The sequence below is a fragment of the Onychostoma macrolepis genome, chromosome 09 (assembly GCF_012432095.1).
Source record: "Onychostoma macrolepis isolate SWU-2019 chromosome 09, ASM1243209v1, whole genome shotgun sequence".
Classification (NCBI taxonomy): Eukaryota; Metazoa; Chordata; class Actinopteri; order Cypriniformes; family Cyprinidae; genus Onychostoma; species Onychostoma macrolepis.
In genome coordinates, this window is record NC_081163.1 from 11,527,453 (window position 1) to 11,552,019 (window position 24,567).

A 24,567-nucleotide genomic window follows, 5' to 3' on the forward strand; every position below is an offset into this window, starting at 1 on the left:
TTCATGCAATTTCAGGTGTAAACAGAGTCTTTGTGCAAGAAAATGAAGCATCTTTACAAACTGAAAACCAATAATATGTAAAAGAAAGCAAAATGTTCAGTAATCACCATCTTTGAGAATTGTTTCCCGACTGCTTCCATCGACTTTCTGCCGCCCTATCAAAAAACTTGTAGTATCAGCGAAGTAAATGTTTCCCATTTCAGCATGATAGTCAAGAGCTCTTGGATTCACCAAGTCCTCAATAGGAACCATGTGCTCAGTGCTAGACTTCACATTCATGTCCAGACCACGGATTATCCCAGGACGTCCCTTTCCATAGAAGAGGAATAGATCATTCTTGGGTTCTGTGAAGACACAGATAGAAAGTATTAACATAAGTCCTTCTATGCCATATACACTACCAGTCAAAAGTTTGTAATAATTATGATTTTTTTTTTTTTTTTTTGTTACATGATCCTTCAGAAATCATTCTAATATGCTGATTTGCTGGTCACTTATTATTAGTGCTACAAATATTTATAATGGTTGTTATTATTACCAGAGTTTCTTATTATTGCTGCATATTGATGAGTACAAAGTAAAAAAAAAAGAAAAAAAGACCTGAATTATTTTAAATAGCAATCTTTTCCAACATAAATGTATTTACTGTTAATTTCAGATTATTTTAAGATGTCCTTGCTGATTATTTTAATCATTGTCCTAGAATGATTTCTGAAGGATCATGTGACACTAAAGCCAGGAGTAATGTTTCTTGAAAATTCAACATCGCCATCACAGAAATAAACTACATTTTAAAATATATTAGGCTACAACAGAAAATAGGGTCACGCTTTATATTAGGTGGCCTTAACTACTATGTACTTACATCAAAAAATAAGTACAATGTACTTATTGTGGTCATATTGTATTGCAAAACACTTCTGCTGCTATTGAGGTGGGATATGGGTAAGGTTAGGGACAGGTTAAGTGGTATGGGTAAGTTTAAGGGTGGGTTAAGGTGTAAGGGATGGGTCAACAGTGTAATTATAACTGTAGTTACAGAAATTAATTACAGATGTAATTACATCTAGGTATTTTAAAAAATATAAGTACAATGTAAAAACATGTATGTACACAATAAGTGCATTGTACCAAATTATTAATTTAAATGTAAGTACACAGTAGTTAAGGCCACCTAATATAAAGTGGGACCGAAAATAGCTATTCTAAATTATATTAATATTTCACAAAGTTATTGTTCGTACTGCATTTCTGATAAAAGAAATGTACCCTTGAATAGCACAAGAGACTTTTTTTTTGTTTTTTTTTTATCCCAAATCAGTTGTGTGAAGATCTACAAAGCCCAATACTGGCAGTGGCAGATGTGTTAAGTTACAGAAATGAATGGAGCAATCAGCCCCACTTAGCATCCCCAGGCAAAAATTATCTTGATTGAGAGGATTCATTTGACAAGCTCTAGCAATGATATTTTTGTTCACTGGGACTCTGTTTAAACAATAAATCTCCTGTTGTCAGATTAGCACAGGCGCACAACAGAGGCTGAGGTTATCCATGGTGTTGCAACAAGCTCAAATAAATTAACCTCTAGTCACAGTGGGGATAAAACAAAGGGCGGCCTGGCCTGTCTGTTATGCGGCAGGCCGATGGGAAAAAAGGGTGATTCTGGCTAAAGAGAGGGACCTCACCTCAACATCCACCTCCCTCGTGGGACCACACCAGTGTGGGTGAGACCACACAAATATCACTTCAATTTATCCTTCTGAGTGGAAAAGCTCCACTACCTTGAAGACAATTAAGTGGTTTCAGACCTATATGTCAAACAACACAGGGACTACTAGATGCCACAGTCATTTAGCATAGCTACTCATCTGATGGAAAGAGGCAGGAAGTAGAGCATCTAGGTGGTGGTATAAATCAGAAACGTCTCAAGACGTAGAGCTTGGTTCATTATTGCAGCCACTTCATGCTTATCTCAGGATCGTCATTAATTGACCCATACCTTTCATTGTCAACTAAGTAAAACGTCCATTGATCAGAAGGATCTGTGTATGGGGGAACAGAGTGGAAATGGCAGTAATGGCAGTAATGAATCATGCTATAGGCAGTCGATAAAATAACATCACAACCACGTGGGCCAATCTCCTTAAAAGTTCATCTCCATCTCTGTCAATCCGAGTCAGTGCCAAGACTGGCGCAAATGCAGAACCGCTCAATCTTCCCGCTTAACAGTGTAACAACACACATTTCAATTTCCAGCTCTAGATAGCTGACGAGAATCTAATAAAACAAACACATATTCCATCACCATTTCTGCAGGGATGACGTGACATTAGGTGTCATAAAATCACTGGGTACATTTTTTTTCATTTAGATGGCTGAGAAGAAATATATTTTTATTAGGGCTGTCAATCGATTAAAAAAAAAAAACAATAAGGAATTACAGAATTTATGTAAATCACATTACATTTTTACTTTGTAAATGTTTTGGTCCCACTTTATATTAGGTGGCCTTAACTACTGTGTACTTGCATTTAAATTAATAATTTGGTACAATGCACTTATTGTGTACATACATGTTTCTACATTGTACTTATATTTTTTTAAATACCTAGATGTAGTTACATCTGTAATTACATTTATAATTACACCGTTGACCCATCCCTTACACCTTAACCCACCCTTAAACCTACCCATACCACCAAACTTGTCCCTAACCTTACCAATATCCCACCTCAATAGCAGCAAAAGTGTTTTGCAATACAATATGACCACACTAAGTACATTGTACTTATTTTTTGATGCAAGTACATAGTAGTTAAGGCCACCTAATATAAAGTGTGACCAATGTTTTTAAATAACTGATTGCATTAATCCTATAAACCCTACTGTATTGTACTTGATACATGCCTTCTGTTGTCTGATTAATAATTTATATATTTTAGTGAGTAAAAGGCCTTTCATTCTAAAAATGATTTACTGATTTTTATTAAGTAATAATAAATGTTATTAAAAGGACAGTTCACCCAAAAATGAAAATTCTGTCATTAATTACATTAATTGAAATTACATTCCAAACCTGTTCAGAACACAAATTAATATTTTTTGGTGAAATCCGATAGCTTTCTTACCCTGCATAGACAGCAATGGGCTTACCACGTTAAAATAGTCCATGTGACATCAGTGGTTCAACGGTTATTTTATGAAGCTACGAGAATACTTTTTGTGTGCAAAGAATGTGCTGTGGTAATATCTTGAATGCACAGTGGAGACCAACCCAAAAGAGAAAAAAAAATGTTGAATAAAGTCACTATTTTTGTTTTCTTTATGCACAACAAGTATTCTCATACAGTAACTTCAGAAAAAGGTTGTCACATGGACTATTTTAACGATGTCCTTTCCTTTCTGGGCCTTGAATGTGGTAGTCTGTTGCAGTCTGTGGAGGGTCGGAAAGCTCTCGGATTTCATCAAAAATATCTTAATTTGTGTTCCTAAAATGAACGAAGATCTTACGAGTTTAGAACAACATGAGGGTGAGCAATTAATGACAGAATTTTCATTTTTGGGTTAACTACCCTTTAAGATTTCAAGACAAAGGCTCACTGGAATGAAGCTCCTTAGATTTACTTGATTGTTCCCTATTACAATTTTTTTTAAAAAGCATGTTAAATTGTTTTAAATATGATATATCAGGCTCTTGTGGAATGTTTATTTGTACATGTCTCAATCACCATTGCATTACATTGCATTATATATTTTGCCCCACAATAAAAACTATAGAGCTTTTATCAAACCTTTTTTTAGGTTTTGTCTTTTAGTAAAGGTTGAAAAAAAAAAAAATAGATTCAAGGTTTACAGGGTTAAAAGTTACACTGACAGACATAATTATTATTATAATCATTATTATCATCAATCACATCATTTCAGAACTGCACATTTGAACAGCTACAGTGCACAAAAGTAAGGCTGTGAACTATGGTGGACTGACTTTTGCAGGACAGCCCATCACTTCCAAGGCTGAATCCAGTACGACAGCGGCAGCTCCGGGATTTGTAGCTCCCGCTGAGAAGGCAGATGTGCGAGCATCCTCCTGGTTTACCATAAGGGTCAACTTCACATGCATGGCCCTTGACTGAAGAGAGAACACTGGTGTCACATTTGCAATTAGCACATTCATATTTATATATAATCTTGAAGAATGTGTTGTTTTAAAATATATAATACAAAACCTGAAATAAAAGCCAAAAAGTGATGCATATGATGCAGAAAAAAAAACAAAAACATGCTGTTCGGTCTAAACGAGCAATGCAAAGCAAACACATACTTTACCTTTCGGTTGACTGAGCTTGTGGTAAACCCGTATTGTTTTTGCATTTCCTATGCTGGTTAGCGTCTCCGGGTCTGTGACATTAAAGCGATTTATCCGTAAGATGTCTACGACTGCTCCACTGGAAGGTTCAGAGCGAGTTGTGTACAAGTAGTCCTCAAAGACAGCTAATCCATGCAGGTGGGCCACCTAGAAAAAGGAGCATTGACTACTTCAGGTTGATTATAACACCCAGAAGCTACTTAGCTAGGTAAATATCACCTTGTAAGCTCAACAGAAAGCAGAACAGCACAGAGACAGTCCTTGGTATTTCCCTTTGATTCAACATCAACATTCAACATCGAATTAGCCATTAGCTAAAGCTGTTATTAGACTTAATTTGACCTGGCAACAACCCACAATCTGTATAAAGAGGTGCAGATTTGCAGACAGGCTGAAGGTAATGGAATTGTGTTGATATGCATTCAGGCAGTTCAGGACGTTCAGCAGGGTCAGCCAGAGTGCATGTGTTTCTCTGGGGACACCTCGATTCTGTGCAGTGATTCTAGCCTACATGCTATCTCTGCAAGCAACATGTGACGCGAGCAGACTGGGAGAGCTGAACCCTGCCTGCAAATATACACACATTAAAATGTGCATTGTGCTTCACCTAAACCCACAGGGAGATAATTCATCCTCTCTTTCCCTTACTGCAAGAGGTAAGAAATAGTGGCAAATAGTGTGGCTCATAATGCTATTCTCGTTTAAATTTATAGTCAGATACTCAACCATTCCTCCAGGGCAAGAGTGGTTATTCCAGTGTCCCCAAAACGTATTTGGACACTTAATACACAATTAAAATGATATTTTTGCCATTCTAGCAATTACTTTTAATCAACTGGCCTTGAGATCCATTTTAGTGGATGTACTGTTAAAAGTGAGTTCACACAAGGGTCCATCATATTAACAAAGAACATTTCATAATGATACTATATGAAAGCCAGTTTCCACCTGAACCTCTTTTAGGACGGTACAGTTTCTGAAAGAAGGGTAACACTTTAGTATAGGGACCAATTCTCACTATTAACTAGTTACTTATTAGCATGCCTATTAATAACATATTGCTTGTTTATTAGTACTTATAATGCACATATTCTGTACGACCATATTCTACTTCCTTAATTCTACTCAATACCTAAACTTAACAACTACTACTAATTATTAATAAGCAGATTAATAGTTTATTGAGGCAAAAGTCATAGTTAATGGTTTTTTAATAGTGAGAATTGGACCGTAAAATAAAGTGTGATCGAAAGAAGTATCTTATGCTCACCAAGTCAGCATTTATTTGACTATAAAACACAGGAAAACAGTAATATTGTGAAATATTATTACAATTTAAAATAACTTATTTCTATCTGAATATGCTTTAAAATGTAATTTATTCTTGTGATGGTGAAACTGAATTTTCAGCAGCTATTACTTCAGTCTTCAGTGTCACATGATCCTTCAAAATTTTTGTATGGAAACCATCATGTGCAGTTTGTATTTATTTAAAGTAAATATCAATTTAATGTGCTAAATGCTAAATGAAGCTATCAATTTCTTTCAAAATCAATCAATCAATCAAATCAATCAATCTTACTGACCCCAAACTTTTTAATTGTAGTGTATGTACATATAATAGTCACAGTCATTGGGACTATTTTCAATTTATAAAATTGCAATTGAAAATAAAATCTCAAATAAGAGAAAATTACAATGACAATTTTTTACCTAATTAAATCATTTCAAATACATTTTTGTGCAACTTTTTGTTAGAGCTACGCTTCTTTTAAAATAAGCACTTGGTTTGATATTGTGTTATCTAATGGAGTTGCATTCATGAATTTTTAAGTGCAGCTTAAGCATCCTATATCAAATTTAATGATTTAAATATATATATATATATATATATATATATATATATATATATATATATATATAAAATACAGTTGAGTGCAATGGAGTGTAAGTGAGCAAAGAACAAAGCATGCTTTAAATAAAAATAAAAAAAGTTCTCCTGTAAGGGTGCCTAATTAGAAAGGGTGTCATAACATAATAAGAAACCCGTTAGAAAAACAATGAAGTCGAGAAGGGTAGATACCGTTTTCAGGACTCACAGAAGCTCACCTTAATTTGCGATGGAAATTAAATGTGTTAGCCACCTCTCACCAACACATTGCAGCTCACATTTAAGAGCTCCATTAAACCAAGCACACCCGCACCTGCCTGCATACAGTCATCCATTGCTCAATGTACGTGGCCTTCTAGACTTTCTAACAACGATAAGATAATTACCGTCCTCTTAAGTGCACTTCAGGTAAAATATTCAAATGGTGAATCAGTTTCTGTTGCCTGTGTTCATTTAAACTAATTAATGCAAGAACTAGCTTGAGAAATTAAAACGCAGATGAAGCCACACAGATACAGTTGCTGCTGGGTATAAATGCCATAACCAATTAATACTTGAAATCAATCTGTGTACAACTGTGTTGGTTTCTTTCTTTCTTCTTTCTATCAGGGATGATTTAAATCTTGCATCAGACAAACAAACCTTTACTTCCCTTCACATCACCGTTGGTAAGTATGCATATCGTATTAATTTTACTATTAAGAGCTCAATTATCTAAACAACATCTTTTTTGTATATTAAAGTATGGTAACATTAGCAAAATTTTGGCAAAAGACAAATTTTGACAAAAAAGTCCATTGTCCATTGCCAATAGCATAGTGATGCAGCTCACACACAAGTCACTTTCCATCCAAGCAGGTTTTTTTTCCTCCAAATTCGCATGACCAATGTGAACATGAGCAAAATCAACATGGGTAACTTTTTTGCCCATTCACACGGATTCAAAATGAAATGACGAGATTTTTGCATACAAATTTTTTCCAAGCATCAGTAAATGTGACTGCACTTTTAGGCTAGGATAACCTTAAGAAGAACTCTCTCATCTGCTGCTAAGCTACTCCATTTTTTATTCCACCCACATACTCTACTGTTCAAAAGAAATTTTAATAATAATTATTATTATTGTTATTATTATTATTATTTTTTATTTTTTTGCAAAAATAAAAAAAAACACTCAATTGATCAAATGTGACAGGAGTTCCCACAAAAATATTATGCAGCACAACTGTTTTTAACATTGATATCAATGAATGTTTCTTGAGCACCAAATTTTCACATGATCCTTCAGGAATCATTGTAATATGCTAATATTAGGATAATTTCTGAAGGGTCACGTGACACTTAAGACTGGCGTAATGGCTGTTGAATATTCAGCTTTGCCATTGCATAAATAAATGTACTTTTAAAATATAATAGAAAGAGTCTTTTTCAATTGTAACAACATCTCACAACATTACTGTTTATACTGTATTCTTGATCAAATAAATGCAGCCTTGGTGAACATGAGACTTCTTTCCAATACATAAAAAAAAAAAAAAAAAAAAAATCTTTAAACAGTAATGTACAGGTGCATCTCAATAAAATAGAATGTCGTGGAAAAGTTTTTTTCTTGTATGTTATTTCAAAAAGTGAAACTTTCATATATTTTAGATTCATTGCATGTAAAGTAAAACATTTCAAAAGTTTGTTTTGTTTTATTTTTGATGATTAGAGCTTACAGCTCATGAAAGTCAAAGATCAGTATCTCAGAATATTAGAATATTTACATTTGAATTTCATTAATGACCATCCCTACAGTATAAATTCCGGGTATCTCTTGTTCTTTGAAACCACAATAATGGAGAGGACTGCTGACTTGGCAATGATCCAGAAGACGATCATTGACGCCCTCCACAAAGAGGGTAAGTCACAGAGGGTCATTACTGAAAGGTGTGGCTGTTTACAGAGTGCTGTATCAAAGCATATTAAATGCAAAGTTGACTGGAAGGAAGAATTTGGGTAGAAAAAGGTGCACAAGCAACAGGGATGACTGTAAGCTTGAGAATACTGTCAAGCAAAGCTGATTCAAACACTTGTGAAAGCTTCACAAGGAGTGGACTGAAGCTGGAGTCAGTGCATCAAGAGTCACCACGCTCAGACGTCTTCAGGCTACCAAGCCACTTCTGAACCAGAGACAACGTCAGAAGAGTCTTACCTGGGCTGTGGAGAAAAAGAACTGGACTGTTTCTCAGTGGTCCAAAGTCCTCTTTTCAGATGAAAGTAAATTTTGCATTTCATTTGGAAATCAAGGTCCCAGAGTCTGGAGGAAGTGTGGAGAGGCACAGAATCCATGTTGCTTGAAGTCCAGAGTGAAGTTTCCACAGCCAGTGATGATTTGGGCTGCCATGTCATCTGCTGGTGTTGGTCCACTGTGTTTTCTGAAGTCCACAGTCAACGCAGCCATCTACCAGGAACCTTTAGAGCACTTCATGCTTCCTTCTGCTGACAAGCTTTATGGAGATGCTGATTTAATTTTCCAGCAGGACTTGGCACCTGCCCACACTGCCAAAGGTACCAAAAGCTGGTTCAATGACCATGGTGTTACTGTGCTTGATTGGCCAGCAAACTCGCCAGACCTGAACCCCATAGAGAATCTATGGGGTATTGTCAAGAGGAAGATGAGAGACACCAGACACAACAATGCAGATGACCTGAAGGCTGCTATCAAAGCAACCTGGGCTTCCATACCACCTCAGCAGTGCCACAAACTGATCACCTCCATGCCACGCTGAATTGAGGCAGTAATTAAAGCAAAAGGAGCCCCTACCAAGTATTGAGTACATATACAGTAAATGAACATACTTTCCAGAAGGCCAACAATTCACTAAAAATGTTTTTTTTATTGGTATTATGATTATGAATTGGTGGGTTTTTGTTAAATGTGAGCCAAAATCATCACAATTAAAAGAACCAAAGACTTAAATTACTTCAGTCTGTGTGCATTGAATTTATTTAATACACGAGTTTCACAATTTGAGTTGAATTACTGAAATAAATGAACTTTTCCATGACATTCTAATTTATTGAGATGCACCTGTATAAAGCTGTAAAATGACAAACCACAATGCCAAAAAAAACTCACTTGATATCCCTGGATGATAGTGTGTCTGTTTTTGCCATTGTAATCCACCATTTCAATGTAATCCAGATATGCGTCTGCCCAGTACACCAACTTTTTTACCAGATCCAATGCCACGGCAGTCGGCCGCTCAACCTTATAATCCACAAGTCGAGTTCTGTTGGTGCCATCCATGTTGCAGCGCTCCAGTTTGGCTTGATTTCCGTAGTCAGTGAAGAAGAGCATCCTGCATGTGATCGGGAAAGAAAGTGCAATGTTTTATTAAAAACAAATTGAGGTCACCCAAAACTGAAATTTTTATCCTTATTTACTCATCTTCATGTCATTCCAAACCTGTAAGTCTTTCCATAAGACAATAGCTAGAAGTCACCAAGAAAGCATTCTGTATGCTATACAGGTTTGAAAGAACATTCACTTTTTTATCCCCTTAAAAGTCCACATTACTATGACACATAAAACAACAAGATCTCGTGAGTACAATTTTTCATCACTGGCTGTTCCTGTAAGACTTTCTTTTTGTTTCCACCCATAAAACATGTTGCCAATTAAAGCAAGACCTCATTAGTGACATGCATAAATGCATTTATCAAATGACGCCGTCCTCCTTTGAAGTATTTCAATTACAGTAGCCCTGCTCAAAAAAAGCTTCCTTTTTTGCCCTTTGTGTATGCAAATAGATGTCCAGGCTACAAAAAGCTACAAAAAGTCTACCAGTGAATGCAAAGTGTGTTCGACTGAATGTTCAAGCTCTAACAACATCAGATACCTAGTGGCTGATAGTGCAAACACATAATTTAATTAGGAATCTAACAAGGAAAGAGTTCACACGCAGCCAGCGGTCCCAAGTGCTTAATGGCTCCAGAGAAGCAAACATAAAACATAAAGGAAATTAAAAAAATCTTCACCGTAAGGAGCTTTTTATCATGGCAGATCCATCTCGTAGTCTGTTGTTATCCAGAATTCTTTGCAGCGCAGTAACAACCTTTTCTTGTAAGTCATTTCATTTGTCCCTTGGGGACTGAAGTCACAGAACTCATTAAATGTTTCAAAGTCAGACTTTTAGCTGATTAGAATATTAGTAAAAGATGTAAAAAGCATGTCTCTCTAAGGCTTCTGCTTCTTGACCCTCCTCAAATCTTTTGTTTTCTGAATGCTAGAAATAATTGAACCTTGTATCAGTGATGCTTTTCCTGCCTGCTAACAGTAAAAACTAATTGGCTCCTGTAACTCGTACAAAGTTCCAGTAGACTGTGGTGTGTTTGACTTGCTCTGTGTTCCTCAGCCAGATTCTTCTTCTTTTTTTTTTTTTTTTTCTTTTTTCTTCAGATTTGGAACAGTTCAGCCCTTAATACAGAAACTGATACTACATTGTTCCATGAAGAAAATAACAATTCATACTAGAAGGAAAAAAACATTAAATGCATTGTTCCGTTATATTCAAAGCCATTCAAACAGGATTAAAAATCAGATAGCCACATCTTCAGACCGCCCACGGTCTAATGCATATTGTACAAAAAACTGGAAAGCACATTTTTGATTTGGCAAGCTTCACTATTTTTAACTTGACATACCATCTTAAAAATGCAACAAGCCGCTTAAAAGTAAAGAATAAATACATTACATAACATGAATAATATACACTACCGTTCAAAGGTTTGGTGTTCTTTAAGAAATTATTACTCTTATTCAGCAAGGATGCATCAAAGGCATTTATAATGTTACAAAAGATGAAAGAGAATGATGAAAAGATGTTTGCTGAGCACCAAATCAGCATATTAGACTGATTTCTGAAGGATCACGTGACACTGAAGACTGGAGTATTGATGCTGAAAAATTTGGCTACCATTACAGGAATAAATGGTCACATTTTAAGTTTGGGGACAATTCTAAACTATAATAAATTAATTATTAACTACAACCTTTACCTCAATAAACTCTTAATTTGCTGCTTATTAATAGTTAGTAAGGTAGTGGTTACGTTCAGGTATGGGGTAGGGTTAAGGGATCCATTGATGTATGGTTTGTTAGGATAGGACAATATTTGGCTGAGATACAACTATTTGAAAATCTGGAATCTGAGGGTGCAAAAAAAATCTAAATACTGAGAAAATTGCCTTTAAAGTTGTCCAAATGAAGTTCTTAGCAATGCATATTACTAATCAAAAATTACGTTTTAATATATTTACAGTAGTACATTTACAAAATATCTTCATGGAACATGATCTTTACTTAATACCCTAACGATTTTTGGCATAAAAGAAAAATCAATAATTTTGACCTATACAATGTATTTTTGGCTATCGCTACAAATATACCCCAGCGACTTAAGACTGATTTTGTGGTCCAGGGTCACATATAATCTGTGAGATGGTTGGGTCATTTTGATAAAACGATAAAACAGATTAAAAAATCTGCATAAAACACATTTAACATGTTAACTTGAGTTAAGTATATTTTTTAAAAGTATGCTGCCGTTATATTTATGTATACATTGTTTAATTTTATTGGTAAACTAATAATGTTATTTCAAATACAGATGAGACTTTTAACAATAGAATAATATATTTCAGTGTTTGTATGGCAAAGTTCAGTTCAAATTAATAAGGCGGGAATGTTCATGTGTCATCATTTAATAAAAAAAAAAAAGCTACTTTTACATTCAACAGGTCTCCAATATCTCCAACGAAATACACTAAGAAACAGTAATACATAATGAGAGGACAACAAAAGCAATAAAGCAAAATTAATTACAAATAAATCCATACATTGTTTATATGCCGTATATTGCTCTGCGCTCTAGCACTGAGTTTGTGTGTTTGAGGCAAACAAACATTTTCCACTATTGTTCACTGTACTGTGTGTATACTCTCTACATCTGATTCTAATAACACAAACAGATGAGACATGGATGCAGAAGATATTCTTGCAGTGAATGTTGCATTCTAATGCCACATAACAATAACCACAGAATGATAAATCAACAATACTTTATTTATTTGTTTGGTGGTTAGATAACAAACTCAATAAGCCCAGACAAACCACAAAACACAATAGGAACCAAACTGACCCAGTCATATATCTCATCTGCTTCTTTAGACCTTTCGACCCTGACTTTAAGTAATCACTGCAGGGTGATACAATGGTCCAACCCAAACCCGGACCGCAGAGGAATTTCATTACTGTAGAGAATACCGAGCAGAGAATGCCTCCCCTTTCTTTCACCACGACAGATTACCAAACAAGAGAGGGGTGGTGGTGGTGTGTGTGGGGGGGGGGATAGCGGATGTATAAAGATTTATGCACAGCTCTGTTTTCATTTTGCTCTAAATCAAATTCAAGTTCCACACTCTCCACTGACTAAAAAAATCTCTCACCCTGCTTTTTGAATTGATTTGGGGAATATAAGTTAGACTTTGAAAAGCGAGGTTAAACCAAGTTCAGTCTTATTCCCTCTCTGGGATTTTTGTTTCAAATTAGAAAGCTAAATTTTACATAAAGCCTCTCCAGAAGCATACAAGAGGACGGAGGCTCCTTCAGGAAAGCAGGCGAGAAATTGGACAAAAAAAATAGGGAAGGAAAAATATATTAGAACCACAAACGAAACAGTTAACGTTTTGTGAACTCTTTCCATAACTACTATGCCTCATGCTGAGCCACTATCACAAACCGCCTCAATTTCTTTTGTTTTCACTCAAGCGCTCCAGGCTGACAGACCTCCTGCGTTCCCTCAGCCACCCTCACACACAAGCAGCTCCAACCTCATCTCGCCAATTACAGGAGGAGGACCAGAAAAACCAGAACGGCTGGCTGTGTAATGTAGTAAACTGCACTTTGCTGAAGCCTGGAGGTTTAACCACTGCACTCCTCTCCCACATTCCCGGGAGGAAACTGGCTGGATGCACTGAAGGCCATGTACAAATGTGAGAGAGCCATTCCCGTGGGTTATGTTCATGTAAACGCACCAACGGCATGTTAAAAAAAAAAAAAAAAAAAGCGTTTAAGTTGGTACAATTACATGCTCATCATGGACCATAAAAGGACACAAAAAGACACGTTCACAGTGAATGGAGGAGGAACAGTGTTGAGCTTGTTTGATAAGGGTAAAAAGGGCCAACTTCAAGATTTTTCCTAAACCGGATTTTCTGCTTAAGGTCAGCTCTGTGAGGTGAATAAGGGGATCTTTCAAAAACATATGGGAACCCAAGAGAAAAGCTCAAAACCAGAAGCATATGTTTCTAAAGCCATATCCTACAGCATATGTACTGCACACTGAAAGCTTTGCAGAGTTGAAAGCTAGAAAAACAAAGCAATTCTGTATCTAGCCAAGCGTTTTATTTGGCCAAAAAGAATGAAGCATTTGCTTTCACTTTACTTGTGCACTTTGTACAACTTCTGCTTTCAAATCGTAGATCATTTTATTATATATATAGTTTTCTTTGCCCATAATGCATATATAATATCCTTTAGTACATAAGATACATTGATATATATTTTTATACATGTATGCTTTAAATTAATTAAAAATAAAAATAAATTAAACTAATTTGAAGATATCTTAAATGTAAACAAAGTAATATATATATATACAGTATATATATATATATATATATATATATATATATATACTGATTATATGCTGTATTATATAGCAAACAAAATAAATTTTTAATATCACTGAATGCATATATACACATATGCAAATGTGTACATTATTATTATTTTTACATGACATAATGTATCCCTGAATCACCTGATACAATATGTAAATCAGGTAATATGGTTTAGAGTGAATAATTTGATTTAACTGGTGAACAAACTGGTGATGTTTTTGTTTTTTTTCTTCAGTGGTAAAATTGACTTTAATTCCTACATACATCATACTGAGCATCGAGATGCCTTTGCAAAAAAATACTTTTGTCTCTTTTTACCTTAAAGCAAAAAGACAGCTGCCATATTGACTGCTATAATTTCTATCATTCATATGTACGAATAGACCACCTCTGCCTTATACAGTCAGCAATAAAACATACTTTAGCACTAAAATGCCAAACACTAAAGTGATGCAACTAGAGAATTCAGTCCTCTGTGCGTTCCATTCAAAATTTTTTGAAAGTTTTTGAAAGATCTGCGAGGTTGTTGATGATCACAGGAGAAAGAACACAGCATTTAGACTCAAAGAGATAAACGGCTGTCATTTCCTTTAAACACGCCTTCATTCAGGGCAGTCAGGATTTCGTTTTTGTCAGAGTCACAGCAAGAAAACAAAAGGATGACAACCACACACTGAAGAACGGAAGCAAAATTGATGGCCTGGGCTCTCCTTGCAGTCTTTAGTCTGCTGAACACCGGTGCTACAATTTAGGTTCAGTGGGCACAAGGCGTCTCATTAAAAAACCCAGAACAGAGTGCTCTGCCTGTCCTTGCACTCTCATGAATAAATGGGACAAACTCTCTCCTGAATTCCTATTCTAAGCTCGCCGGGAATATTACCATGGCGCTCCTTTTAGTAGCTAATAACTAGAATAATCATGCTGCCCTTCTCTCCTTTGAGGACTCTTTGTGTTCTTTTACTGATTTCTCCCGAAACATTTCCACAATCACCATGCTGACGTGAGGGATCCACCACCCCCTTGTTTCAACCGCGGCTTTGTGGTGTCAAAGCAAAACAAAACTCATGTAAAGCAGATTTCTGCAAGGGCGTTCGAGACTGTGGGATGCTGGATAAATCATGGAATACTAATGACACTACTGACTGTGGGAGTCGAAGCACAATCATGCAACCAGACAGTGTCGAAAAGATGAGTAAATATTGAGCTCTGGGAACAGTACAGGCAAGACGCATTCAGAGAAATATTTGACTAAAATATTGCAATATATGTGAGAGGATTTAGATCATCAAAAGCCTTGTCAAAGATGAAATCTCGCTTCATGCATTTTCAACTCACCCCATTAGAGGATCCAGAGCGATTGCTTTAGGGTTCAACAGGTCGAGGTCTATCACTGTAACACAGGTGTCTCCATACTGGTTGCAAACGAATATCCTGTCGCTTGCTTGATCCACGAAGTAAAAGTTTCCCGTGAGCCAGTCAAAGACTAATTGATCAACGTCTGAAACATAGGAAAACATGGTCAATTTACACAAAACAAGATAATATATTGATGTGGCATATGTTCATGCACAAGTCATTGAGAATTCTTGCCATTAAGTAGTAATCAATTAATCATATTCATGAAAGACCTTATTCATGAAAACAAATTCCTAATCTACATATTACAATTGCTACTTTTCTTTTTTAAATGGATATTTCACTGTTCAATGTTGTTAGTGACACTTTTTATGATGTATTATATAGAATATTCGTCCATTTTAATTGGATTTTAGATGGAATATAAAAAATACGTAATGAAATGCATTTCAACAAGCATGATAATTTTTTTTTTTTTAAACTAGAACAAATAAGTAAAACAAACAGTGCACTTTATAAACTAAAAAGAAAATGCCTACAACTGAACAAAAACAAAAAGTGCCCCATAAACTAAGTCATATTAGTACAATTTATTTACTTTTTCAAGATCATAAACTTGGGATCTATTAGAGGCTCTTAATGCACTGCACCAGACTTGAAATATGCTATAACTGAAATGCTTTGCTTTAAGTCATAAAGAAATTCTTGGTTTAGAGGCTATTGTTTGGATCAATATCCTGAAATGAGAGCATGTTCTTATTCTATGATTCAACACTGAAAACTAATAGGCTAATTATTAAAAGAGTAATAAATCATTTTCCATTTGAGATCTTTTAATGAATACTTAATGGATACATACTGTAGGATGAACTACACAAACGTGCATAAACCATTTCATGTAGTAGTAAATAAATTATAAGCTCTGTTAGCTTCCATACAGCTTGCATTGATAAGCACTACGCAGTCAAGCAGAACTCAGTTTTACACTAAATGTTTTGTTCAGCATGAGAAGATAAGATCTCATGAGCAAAGGACAAAATGTACTGAACTTTTAACATCAACTTTAAGCCAGATTTGTTTTACCTTGCATTAGTACTTTACACAAAACTCCGTACTAGGCAGTTAAGAATGGAAATGATCAGATGTTTATTAAATTCAAACAACAAATATATTTAATTACTAAATAGCTTTTGACTTTATAGACATATTTTTCCAATGTTTAACACTGTCAAAACATTTTTTCAATTTGGGGGTAATTTAGAAAATTATGGAAAATGTTGTTTTTCCATCATGGTTCTTGGTGAATGTACAAATTAAATCCGAATTTCTACAGGCGGAATTTCAAAAAATAATTATTAATACCATCTATATTTACTGGAAATATCACATATGTTGTGTATATTTTGACTAAAATAAGTATGAGTGAAAAAACCCCAAAAAAAACAAACATTAAAAACTAAATTGATTTGAATTTTATTATATTTAAATTCCATGGAATTCAAATTCTGCATCCTATTTGAACTGAATTGGAATTTCTAAGGCAGATTCAACTCAGAATTGTGCACAACCATACATTTTGTCATCTCACTTTATCTCATTACCCATTAAAACCAATGCATCAGTACAATACAATACAACGTATTGTATTTTCAATGTAGCAGGAAAGTTTAACAGGAATCATACCATGGAGATTCTGGACTGTCTTTACTTCCTGTTCTTTAGTGAAACCACTTGCTTTCCTCATCCTGGCACACCGGAGTTGTCCGGAGGACTCTGAGGATGTGACCCAGCATACTGATTCCTCTTTATGGTTGAAATCCAAGCCATGAGTTCCATTTGAGTCCAGTTGTTTGAGGGTTTGCAGGCGGGATCCATTTAGGGCTGTGATTATAATATTATCCGAGCCTCCAATCAGCAGTGCTGCAGGGTTTTCACCAGTCTCTGGAATAGATGGATAGGAAAATAGTGACAAGACAGCTTGAAGCTAGGCATTTCCTGGGCATTCCATGCTTTCAGTAGAATAGGATAATACAGGCTTCCGCAGAGGGCACGGATAATTGAGAAGCATGTCTCTTAGGAGAGAAACCCATTTTGAGAATACAGCAGTCAGCTGGACATTTCTCTTCTTATTCCGTTTTGCAATGTATTTCAAAAGTGAAAGTGGGTATTATATTCACATTGTATAATACAATTTGTGTGTGTATATAAGCGCATGCATGTGTGTATTTTTCTGCCTGCGAACACTTTTTTCAGGTTTGTGTGTGTGTACATACATATATACATATATATATACACACACATATATATACACATATATACATATATATATATACACACACACACACACATATATATATATATATATATATATAGCATGAATATATCTTTCTATAGATCTTTCCTTTAAATTCTTTTGCAGTGTATTTATTTTTAAGAGTCTTATTAAACATTCACCTTTCTAATGGCTATGTCATCCTCTGCTGGCCCCCGTCAGAGGGCTGGGAAAAGATGATGCATTGAAATTTATATGCATGAGCTTTTACATCTAATGGAAACCCCATAGTTATCCCAGTGCAACAACCTCTTTCTGCTAAATTAATATTAATGTGGGTGAGCACTGAGTTCACTTAAGTTTATGGGTAATGATATTCAGTTTATTCCTCATAGGAAAGCAGTCACATTGATTAAACGCAGGACAGATTTTGTATCCAGCAGCAAGGTATGCCTCTGCCTGCTAGCTATTTCCCACCGAGCGTACAGTGGCGTAATCTCCATTTAATTTAAAACACATATGCAAACCGGTTGCAGTGCACCACACCAATAGAAATACTAGGACGCTTCATCTTTTTAGGTCACAAAATGCTTTGCACAAGGCATCTTTTGAGGCCGTCACACCAACCACACGCTGTAACGGATGTTATTCATGAATTGTGTGGGGTGTGTTTGCTACACCAAAATTCATAGGACTGCAAATGACACTATGAGACCTAAAAACCAGGATAAAAAAAAAAAAAAGAAAAGTGGTGTGAATAATTTCCCAGATAGTCCCAGTCAGTTCTAACAACATTTAGCTGATATTTTCCACAACGTTTATGATTAAAAATGGATGTAAATCTTTTAAAAATATTAATCACGTTTGAACACAAATGGATCCTCTGCAGTGAATGGGTGCCGTCAGAATGAGAGTTCACTGGAGAACGCAATGTTGTAGAGGACTCATATTTTAGCCAAAATACATCTCAATGAAGGATTTGTTGATTACAAAGAGGCAGATTTTTACTTCACAAGATCTCAATTAATGGACTGGATTCATGTGGATTACTTGTGGATTCACCACAGAGGATCGCAAGTGATGTAATTCTAAATGCCCTGATGAAAATACAAACTCAGCTACATCTTAAATAGCCTGAGGGTGAGTAACATTTCAGCAAATTTTCAATTTTGGGTGAATTATTCCTTGAAAGGTGCTATAAACTGTTAAGATGTAATTTCAGATGTTTTATTAATATCCACCATTTTGCTAAGACACAGCAGCCAATCCACCACCAGCAAACTCGAACAAAAGTGTTCACAGGCAGTGAAAAAAAGCAATGCTTTATAGACAATCCTCTCTTGGTCCACTCATATACGTGCTCACTATGTTTGCTTAAATCTATATAGTTTCCCAAAGCTAACACTGTAAGCCATTCAAATATATGCAGCACATTTTCTCCTTATTTTATAATAATTCTCACAGCTGTAGAAAAGCTAGTTATTGAACATTTGGGACTCAATAACACTTTTTTTATTAAAACGACTTCAATTACCTGAGCCCAAACAAATGACCAATCTACAAAAGGGATTAGAATCCATTTAGAATTGCAGCGAGTGTTTTCCCTACAAAAACCCCTTATTACAAAAGCAGCCGATTTAATGATAAACTTGATTGGATTTGTGGCTGGTGGGGAGACACTCTCACAGGCAGGTGCCATTAGGCAAGTAATCATTGGCTTGGGCTGATAAAGACAGAGAATAGCTGTCCTTCAGGCCCTGCTCTTCATAAAACTCAGCCTCCACTTAATCCTCAATGTCTGGCTTATCTTCCACCAATAGCTCCATTATTTCTGTCCCTTGGCACAGCAACACTGATATAAGCACTGTAGCAGAATATCCAAAGCAAACTGCCTCAATTTTCAGGTCCTTATGGGAATGAGAGGTTGAACTGGTTTAGTCTGGATTCATACGTGACCCCTAAAAGCTTACTTGGAAAAGGCAAACCTAACAACTGAGAAGAATTTCCTCACTTTGTGAGGTATATAGAAGAAAAATAATTAATATAATATATATTATAAAATAAAATTATTTTTAATTTAAATTAATACAATTATATTATATATGAAAATTATATTCTATACATATTATATATAATGTTAAATTAGTAATAAATTAATATTAGATTAAACAAAAAATTATAAACTGTCCAAAATTACAACATATAACAAATGCTATCACTTTCCCCTGACGTATTTTATATATTGAAATTAAGCTTTTGAAATTGAAGTTTGGGGAAGAAATAAATGAAATTATAATCTCAGAAAGGATTGTCATTTAAAAGTGTTGTTGAACCAGGTGTCTGAAATCAACAGAAAATTTCTGACTCAAAATCTTATAAGTTTGTGAAATCTTTTGTGACAACTGCCCTCTGTGAAAACTATCCCGATCTCTCCTATTTGCGTGGCAACCACTGAGCAGAACTAAATTGTTTCAGATATAAATCATTTCAGATACACGCAACATCTAATAAGCATTGCATATTTCTCAAGCATACAGAACATGTTTTTCAAGGTCAGAAAATTACCAGCGCCAAAGCAGCTTAAGGCAGCCGCTGTAAGTTAATTTAATTCATATCACACAGAGTAATAATCCACCTTGTTTCAACTCGGTGCACTCTTGTGAAAGAACAATATCAGGACGTGACAACATTTCAGGCGGCTTATGCAGATCCCCGGTCATTAATTTATCATGCTCTTACCGTGTTTGGCTATGCAGGAGCGTCTGTTCGGCTGCAGGCTGTACCCATCTGTACAGCTGCAGCGATATGACCCATAGGTGTTCATGCAGGTCTGGCTGCATGTCCCGTACATGCCGCATTCATCATGATCTGTACACAGAGGAAGAGTCATTTATGACAAATTAGGTGTGCTCAAACATGACCCAAATACATAAAATCCACTTAATGTGGCCTCTCGGTGGCTTCTCCCTATGCCACCTCGTATCTCCGGGCAAGTCCTGCCTTGCACCAGTCTCTAGAGCTTTGCCTGTTTAAGCTGTACTGAAGTGTAATGTTCCACTACTGATTTACTGATTTGTCTTAGAATGTCCGGAGGAACATTCTATGATCAGGGTACAAAATAGAGCCTAAAAAGTTTTTTCTTCCACCAACAAATGAATAGTAAGTGAAAAAAGGGCGTGGGCGTGGGAGTGAGGTGGGGGGAGGGGGGTTTGGGTTGTTAACCCTCAAAAAATAAAATAAAATAAAAAATAATTTTCTATGAGATTGTTTTTTTTTTTTTGAGGATTTTGAGACCATAAATAAATAAATATAAACACATTTCACCAAAATGCATATACTCTATATAAAATATTTATTAAAACATATCTAATATAATTCTAATATAATGTTTAACAATTTGGAGCAGCATCAGGGTTAAAACACAAAAATAAATAAGTAAATAATTAATATACAATAATAATTGTATGCCATATCCGCATCTAAAGGCTACATTGATGAAAATTCAAGAATAATATTAAAATTTGTCTAAATAACAATACTTCAATGAATTGTACTTATTTTTTACTGTATTGCATATCTTACTAATGAAAAAACAAAACTACATAAATAAATAAAGTACAATCTTTTTCTGAGGAAAAAAGGTTCCTAGTATCATTTAAAGCTGATGTTTTTAGTCAAGGTAAACTTATAAAAATTACATGAAGGCAGTTCTTCTCCTTTCAATAAATATACTGTAAATGGGCAAGTCTTGTTTGAGCAATTCTACATTTTGTATATACAGTAGGGTTAAATAAATAATTAAATATATACATTTAATATAACAGTAAATATTAGTTCTATAATTTTATTTGTTGGATATTTTATGATGGATACAAACATTTGATGTATTTTCATGATTTGATGTTAGATATTGTTTTATGTTAGCTCTGATAGGTAGCTCAATCTAACATATCTAATGCTCTCACAAAAAAATAAATAAAATAAAAATAGGATTTGTGCTGTTAATGCTTAAAAAAAGCAAGATAGGTCATTGTGTACTGTATTCCCTGACTGGAACAGATTCATCACTGTAAAGAGACAAATCTATCCCCTGTTTACAACTTCCTTTTGAGCCTGATTTCTGTTACTGAGACAATTAGTCATAACGTGGCAATGAATCAGCTATATTTCACCATCATGTTCAACAACCAGCCTCGATATCATACTCAGAGGGTCTCATTTAGGCCAAACCAGGCCAAGAAGTCACTTCGACCTCTCTGGAGTCAATGCCACGTGTCAAATAAAGCAGGACAGAGGTGTGAAAAGACACCCTGGGGACGGACAGCCACCCCTCTCCCCAAAGCCGATCATTCGTCTGAGATGCCTGGTGTGACCCTGAGAGCACCTACCTCTGCAGCTACGCCCATCCTCTCCCACCTCGAATCCATCCGCACAGAAGCAGAATGTGCCATTTCTGGTCATGATGCATCCGTAGCGGCAATGCAGCTCGTGACAGGCTGACAGGAGTTCTGTGGGAGGAGAGAGAGGGAGAGAAAGAGTTTGAGAGAGAGGGAAAAACATGTAAATTGCTTTTTGATTTCACTCCCTCTAAAAGCCCTTCCTTGCCATCAGTGCAAGGATGTGCCAGCGAGTACTGACAGTTGTGAGCCAGAGGCGGGGATCAATAGCACTCCGTGAGGGTGGAATCAGAGAGGTGCTCCACACAGGGAAAAAGAGATGAAATTAGAAGAAATACCTAACCTTTCTGCTGAAAATTCTATGAGGAAAGAAAAAGGTTTTGTTTGGAGACCTGCAGAAGCTTTTAGTAATTCTTCCTGCTCTTCGGTCCTCAAAATTCAACCTGCCACAAAAGAGTTGTGCACAACTGCTATTAGGTTTTTCATTAATAGTTTCCATGGTGAACCTTTGCTGAACACCATATTTAGCAAGCGTAAAATGGAAGTGGCTGCTTGTGTCCTGATTGTTTGGCATTCTGTATGAAACATTTTCTTATAACTGAATATGATTCTCCCATTACTATTGGCACAAGAACTACTGAGGAACAAAAATACAGTTATGGTTACATAATGTACCACATGCAGAAAGGTTCATGATCCTGATGAACTATATCGCTTAGGGGAAGAAAAAAAATAGTCTGAAGGCTATTTTATTGTCCAGTTGCAATAAGTACATAAAATGAAAGCAAAACACGCTCTCTAAACAATGACACAAAGACACAAAGATTAGAAAATGTAATGATATTTTTGCATTTGGTATTTTAGGGTGAATTTGACAAGTTTTGGACATTTTATAAGTAGGAAATAAAATAAAATAAAAAATAAAGAAATAAATAGTTTGTCATAATTAAGTAGTCTTCACTAGAAGCTAGGAGGATGACATTTGGATATATTAATCTCAGGACAGTCTCGTGATCTTCAAATATTTCTACACCTCACTGACCTCTGTGTGAAGCTACACTGATCTAAAAAAAAGCCTTCCCAGTAAGCTAGAAGACAGAACATAACACCCCTCTATGAAGTTTTATTGTATTTTGTGTAAAAAAAAAAAAAAATACATAATTTGGAATAGTTTATCCATGATTTACTGCATTGGCTCTACTGTGCAAATTGAGTTGACCAATGAGACGAACATTCCAGCAAACTTCAGTAAAATTTATATATATATCCATTTTTCTATCACCAAACAAGAGAACCAGAAAAATCAGAAAAAAACCCATCATAACCCATAATTAGTGAAACATTGTATAATTCAATTGCATTCATGCAATTAGTGCATCTCTGAACGCCAAGCAGCAGATGTCTTCATAAAGATAAAAAGACAGAACTGTAAAGAAAACAGATCTACAACTGAGCATACAGTCATATTTCAAAAATGTCACTGTAAGCTATAAGAACCAAAACATCACAATTGAACATAATTTGGATTGAAAATAGAGACCGTAATAACACTTTTTGAAAATCTCTAAGTTATTTAAGTGTGCATTAAACTTTATTTATCTGATCTGAGCTCTCACAATATATTCTGAAAGGCAAACAGCAAAAATCCATTGTATTTTGTGTGTGGAATATCTGACAAAATGAACATAACATGACAATTTTCTACTAAGACGACCCTAAAATTCACTTTCGAGTTGTTTTTTGTCTGCCTTGCATGCTGTGCCGCCTGTCATTCTCTCTGGAAGGTCTCAGTGGAATACTAGTGCAACAACCTAAAATTATTTTCATACAGTGCAAGCAACAAAGGCCACATCAGCACGTCTCTGAATCCCTCTGTCTGCCTGTCACATATTAAATCATCTGGCAGCTCCTGAGAAAGGCAACAGACCCAACCAGCTATTGTTCACTGCACTCTTCAGACATTTGTGGGTGTGGATTCAGCTGCATAATTACAATTACTACAAAGACAACTGATTTAACAGCTTCACAAAAACACATGTGAATAAGACACTATTTCGATCTGAAATGATGAGCTCTCACAAAAAGGAGCTTTCCTTCAGCTATTTCAAGACATGCGACTGCTAATCATTCATTACTGTCAAAGGAATGTATGTAAATCTGTTCTTTGATTTCTTACATCTCGTATCTGATTACCATCATTAACAGAGCATTAATTCATAGAATCAAGCCAAATTTCTGGTTATATATTATTCATCGTATCAAACCAAATCAATTTCTGTACATGCAACCTATAATACTGATTTTAAACATCAAATCTGCATACATTAAGATACTACTACTATGATTACTATTACTAACAAAATATGTATAAAATTAACATCCACTGACACTCTTGACTCTTGAGTTTATTACAAAACAAAATAAAAAAATAAAATGTAATGTTAATCAGTAAAAATACGACTGCTACTAATAATAGTAATACAATATTTATAAAATAAAATCTATTGATATTCTATTGTAAATTTATTGTACATTTTAAAAATACAATACAACAAAA

The 24,567-nt window shown here is 35.3% G+C and overlaps 1 protein-coding gene across 4 annotated transcripts in view; it reads right to left on the reverse strand.

The window, feature by feature from the left end:
• The window catches only part of lrp1bb (low density lipoprotein receptor-related protein 1Bb), a 285,213-nt gene that overhangs the window by 129,632 nt on the left and 131,014 nt on the right, over positions 1–24,567 (reverse strand). For all 4 annotated transcript variants that reach the window (XR_009272793.1, XM_058786845.1, XM_058786847.1 and 1 more), the window contains 8 exons: positions 22,002–22,121; positions 20,353–20,481; positions 17,025–17,282; positions 15,321–15,483; positions 9,379–9,601; positions 4,327–4,513; positions 3,986–4,129; positions 108–344 (listed from right to left, as the gene is read on the reverse strand). Coding sequence is in view for 3 of the 4 variants with exons in the window: in XM_058786845.1 (XP_058642828.1) it covers positions 108–344; positions 3,986–4,129; positions 4,327–4,513; positions 9,379–9,601; positions 15,321–15,483; positions 17,025–17,282; positions 20,353–20,481; positions 22,002–22,121 (1,461 nt within the window). In the remaining variant the exon portion in view is untranslated. The remainder of the gene's footprint in view (positions 1–107; positions 345–3,985; positions 4,130–4,326; positions 4,514–9,378; positions 9,602–15,320; positions 15,484–17,024; positions 17,283–20,352; positions 20,482–22,001; positions 22,122–24,567) is intronic.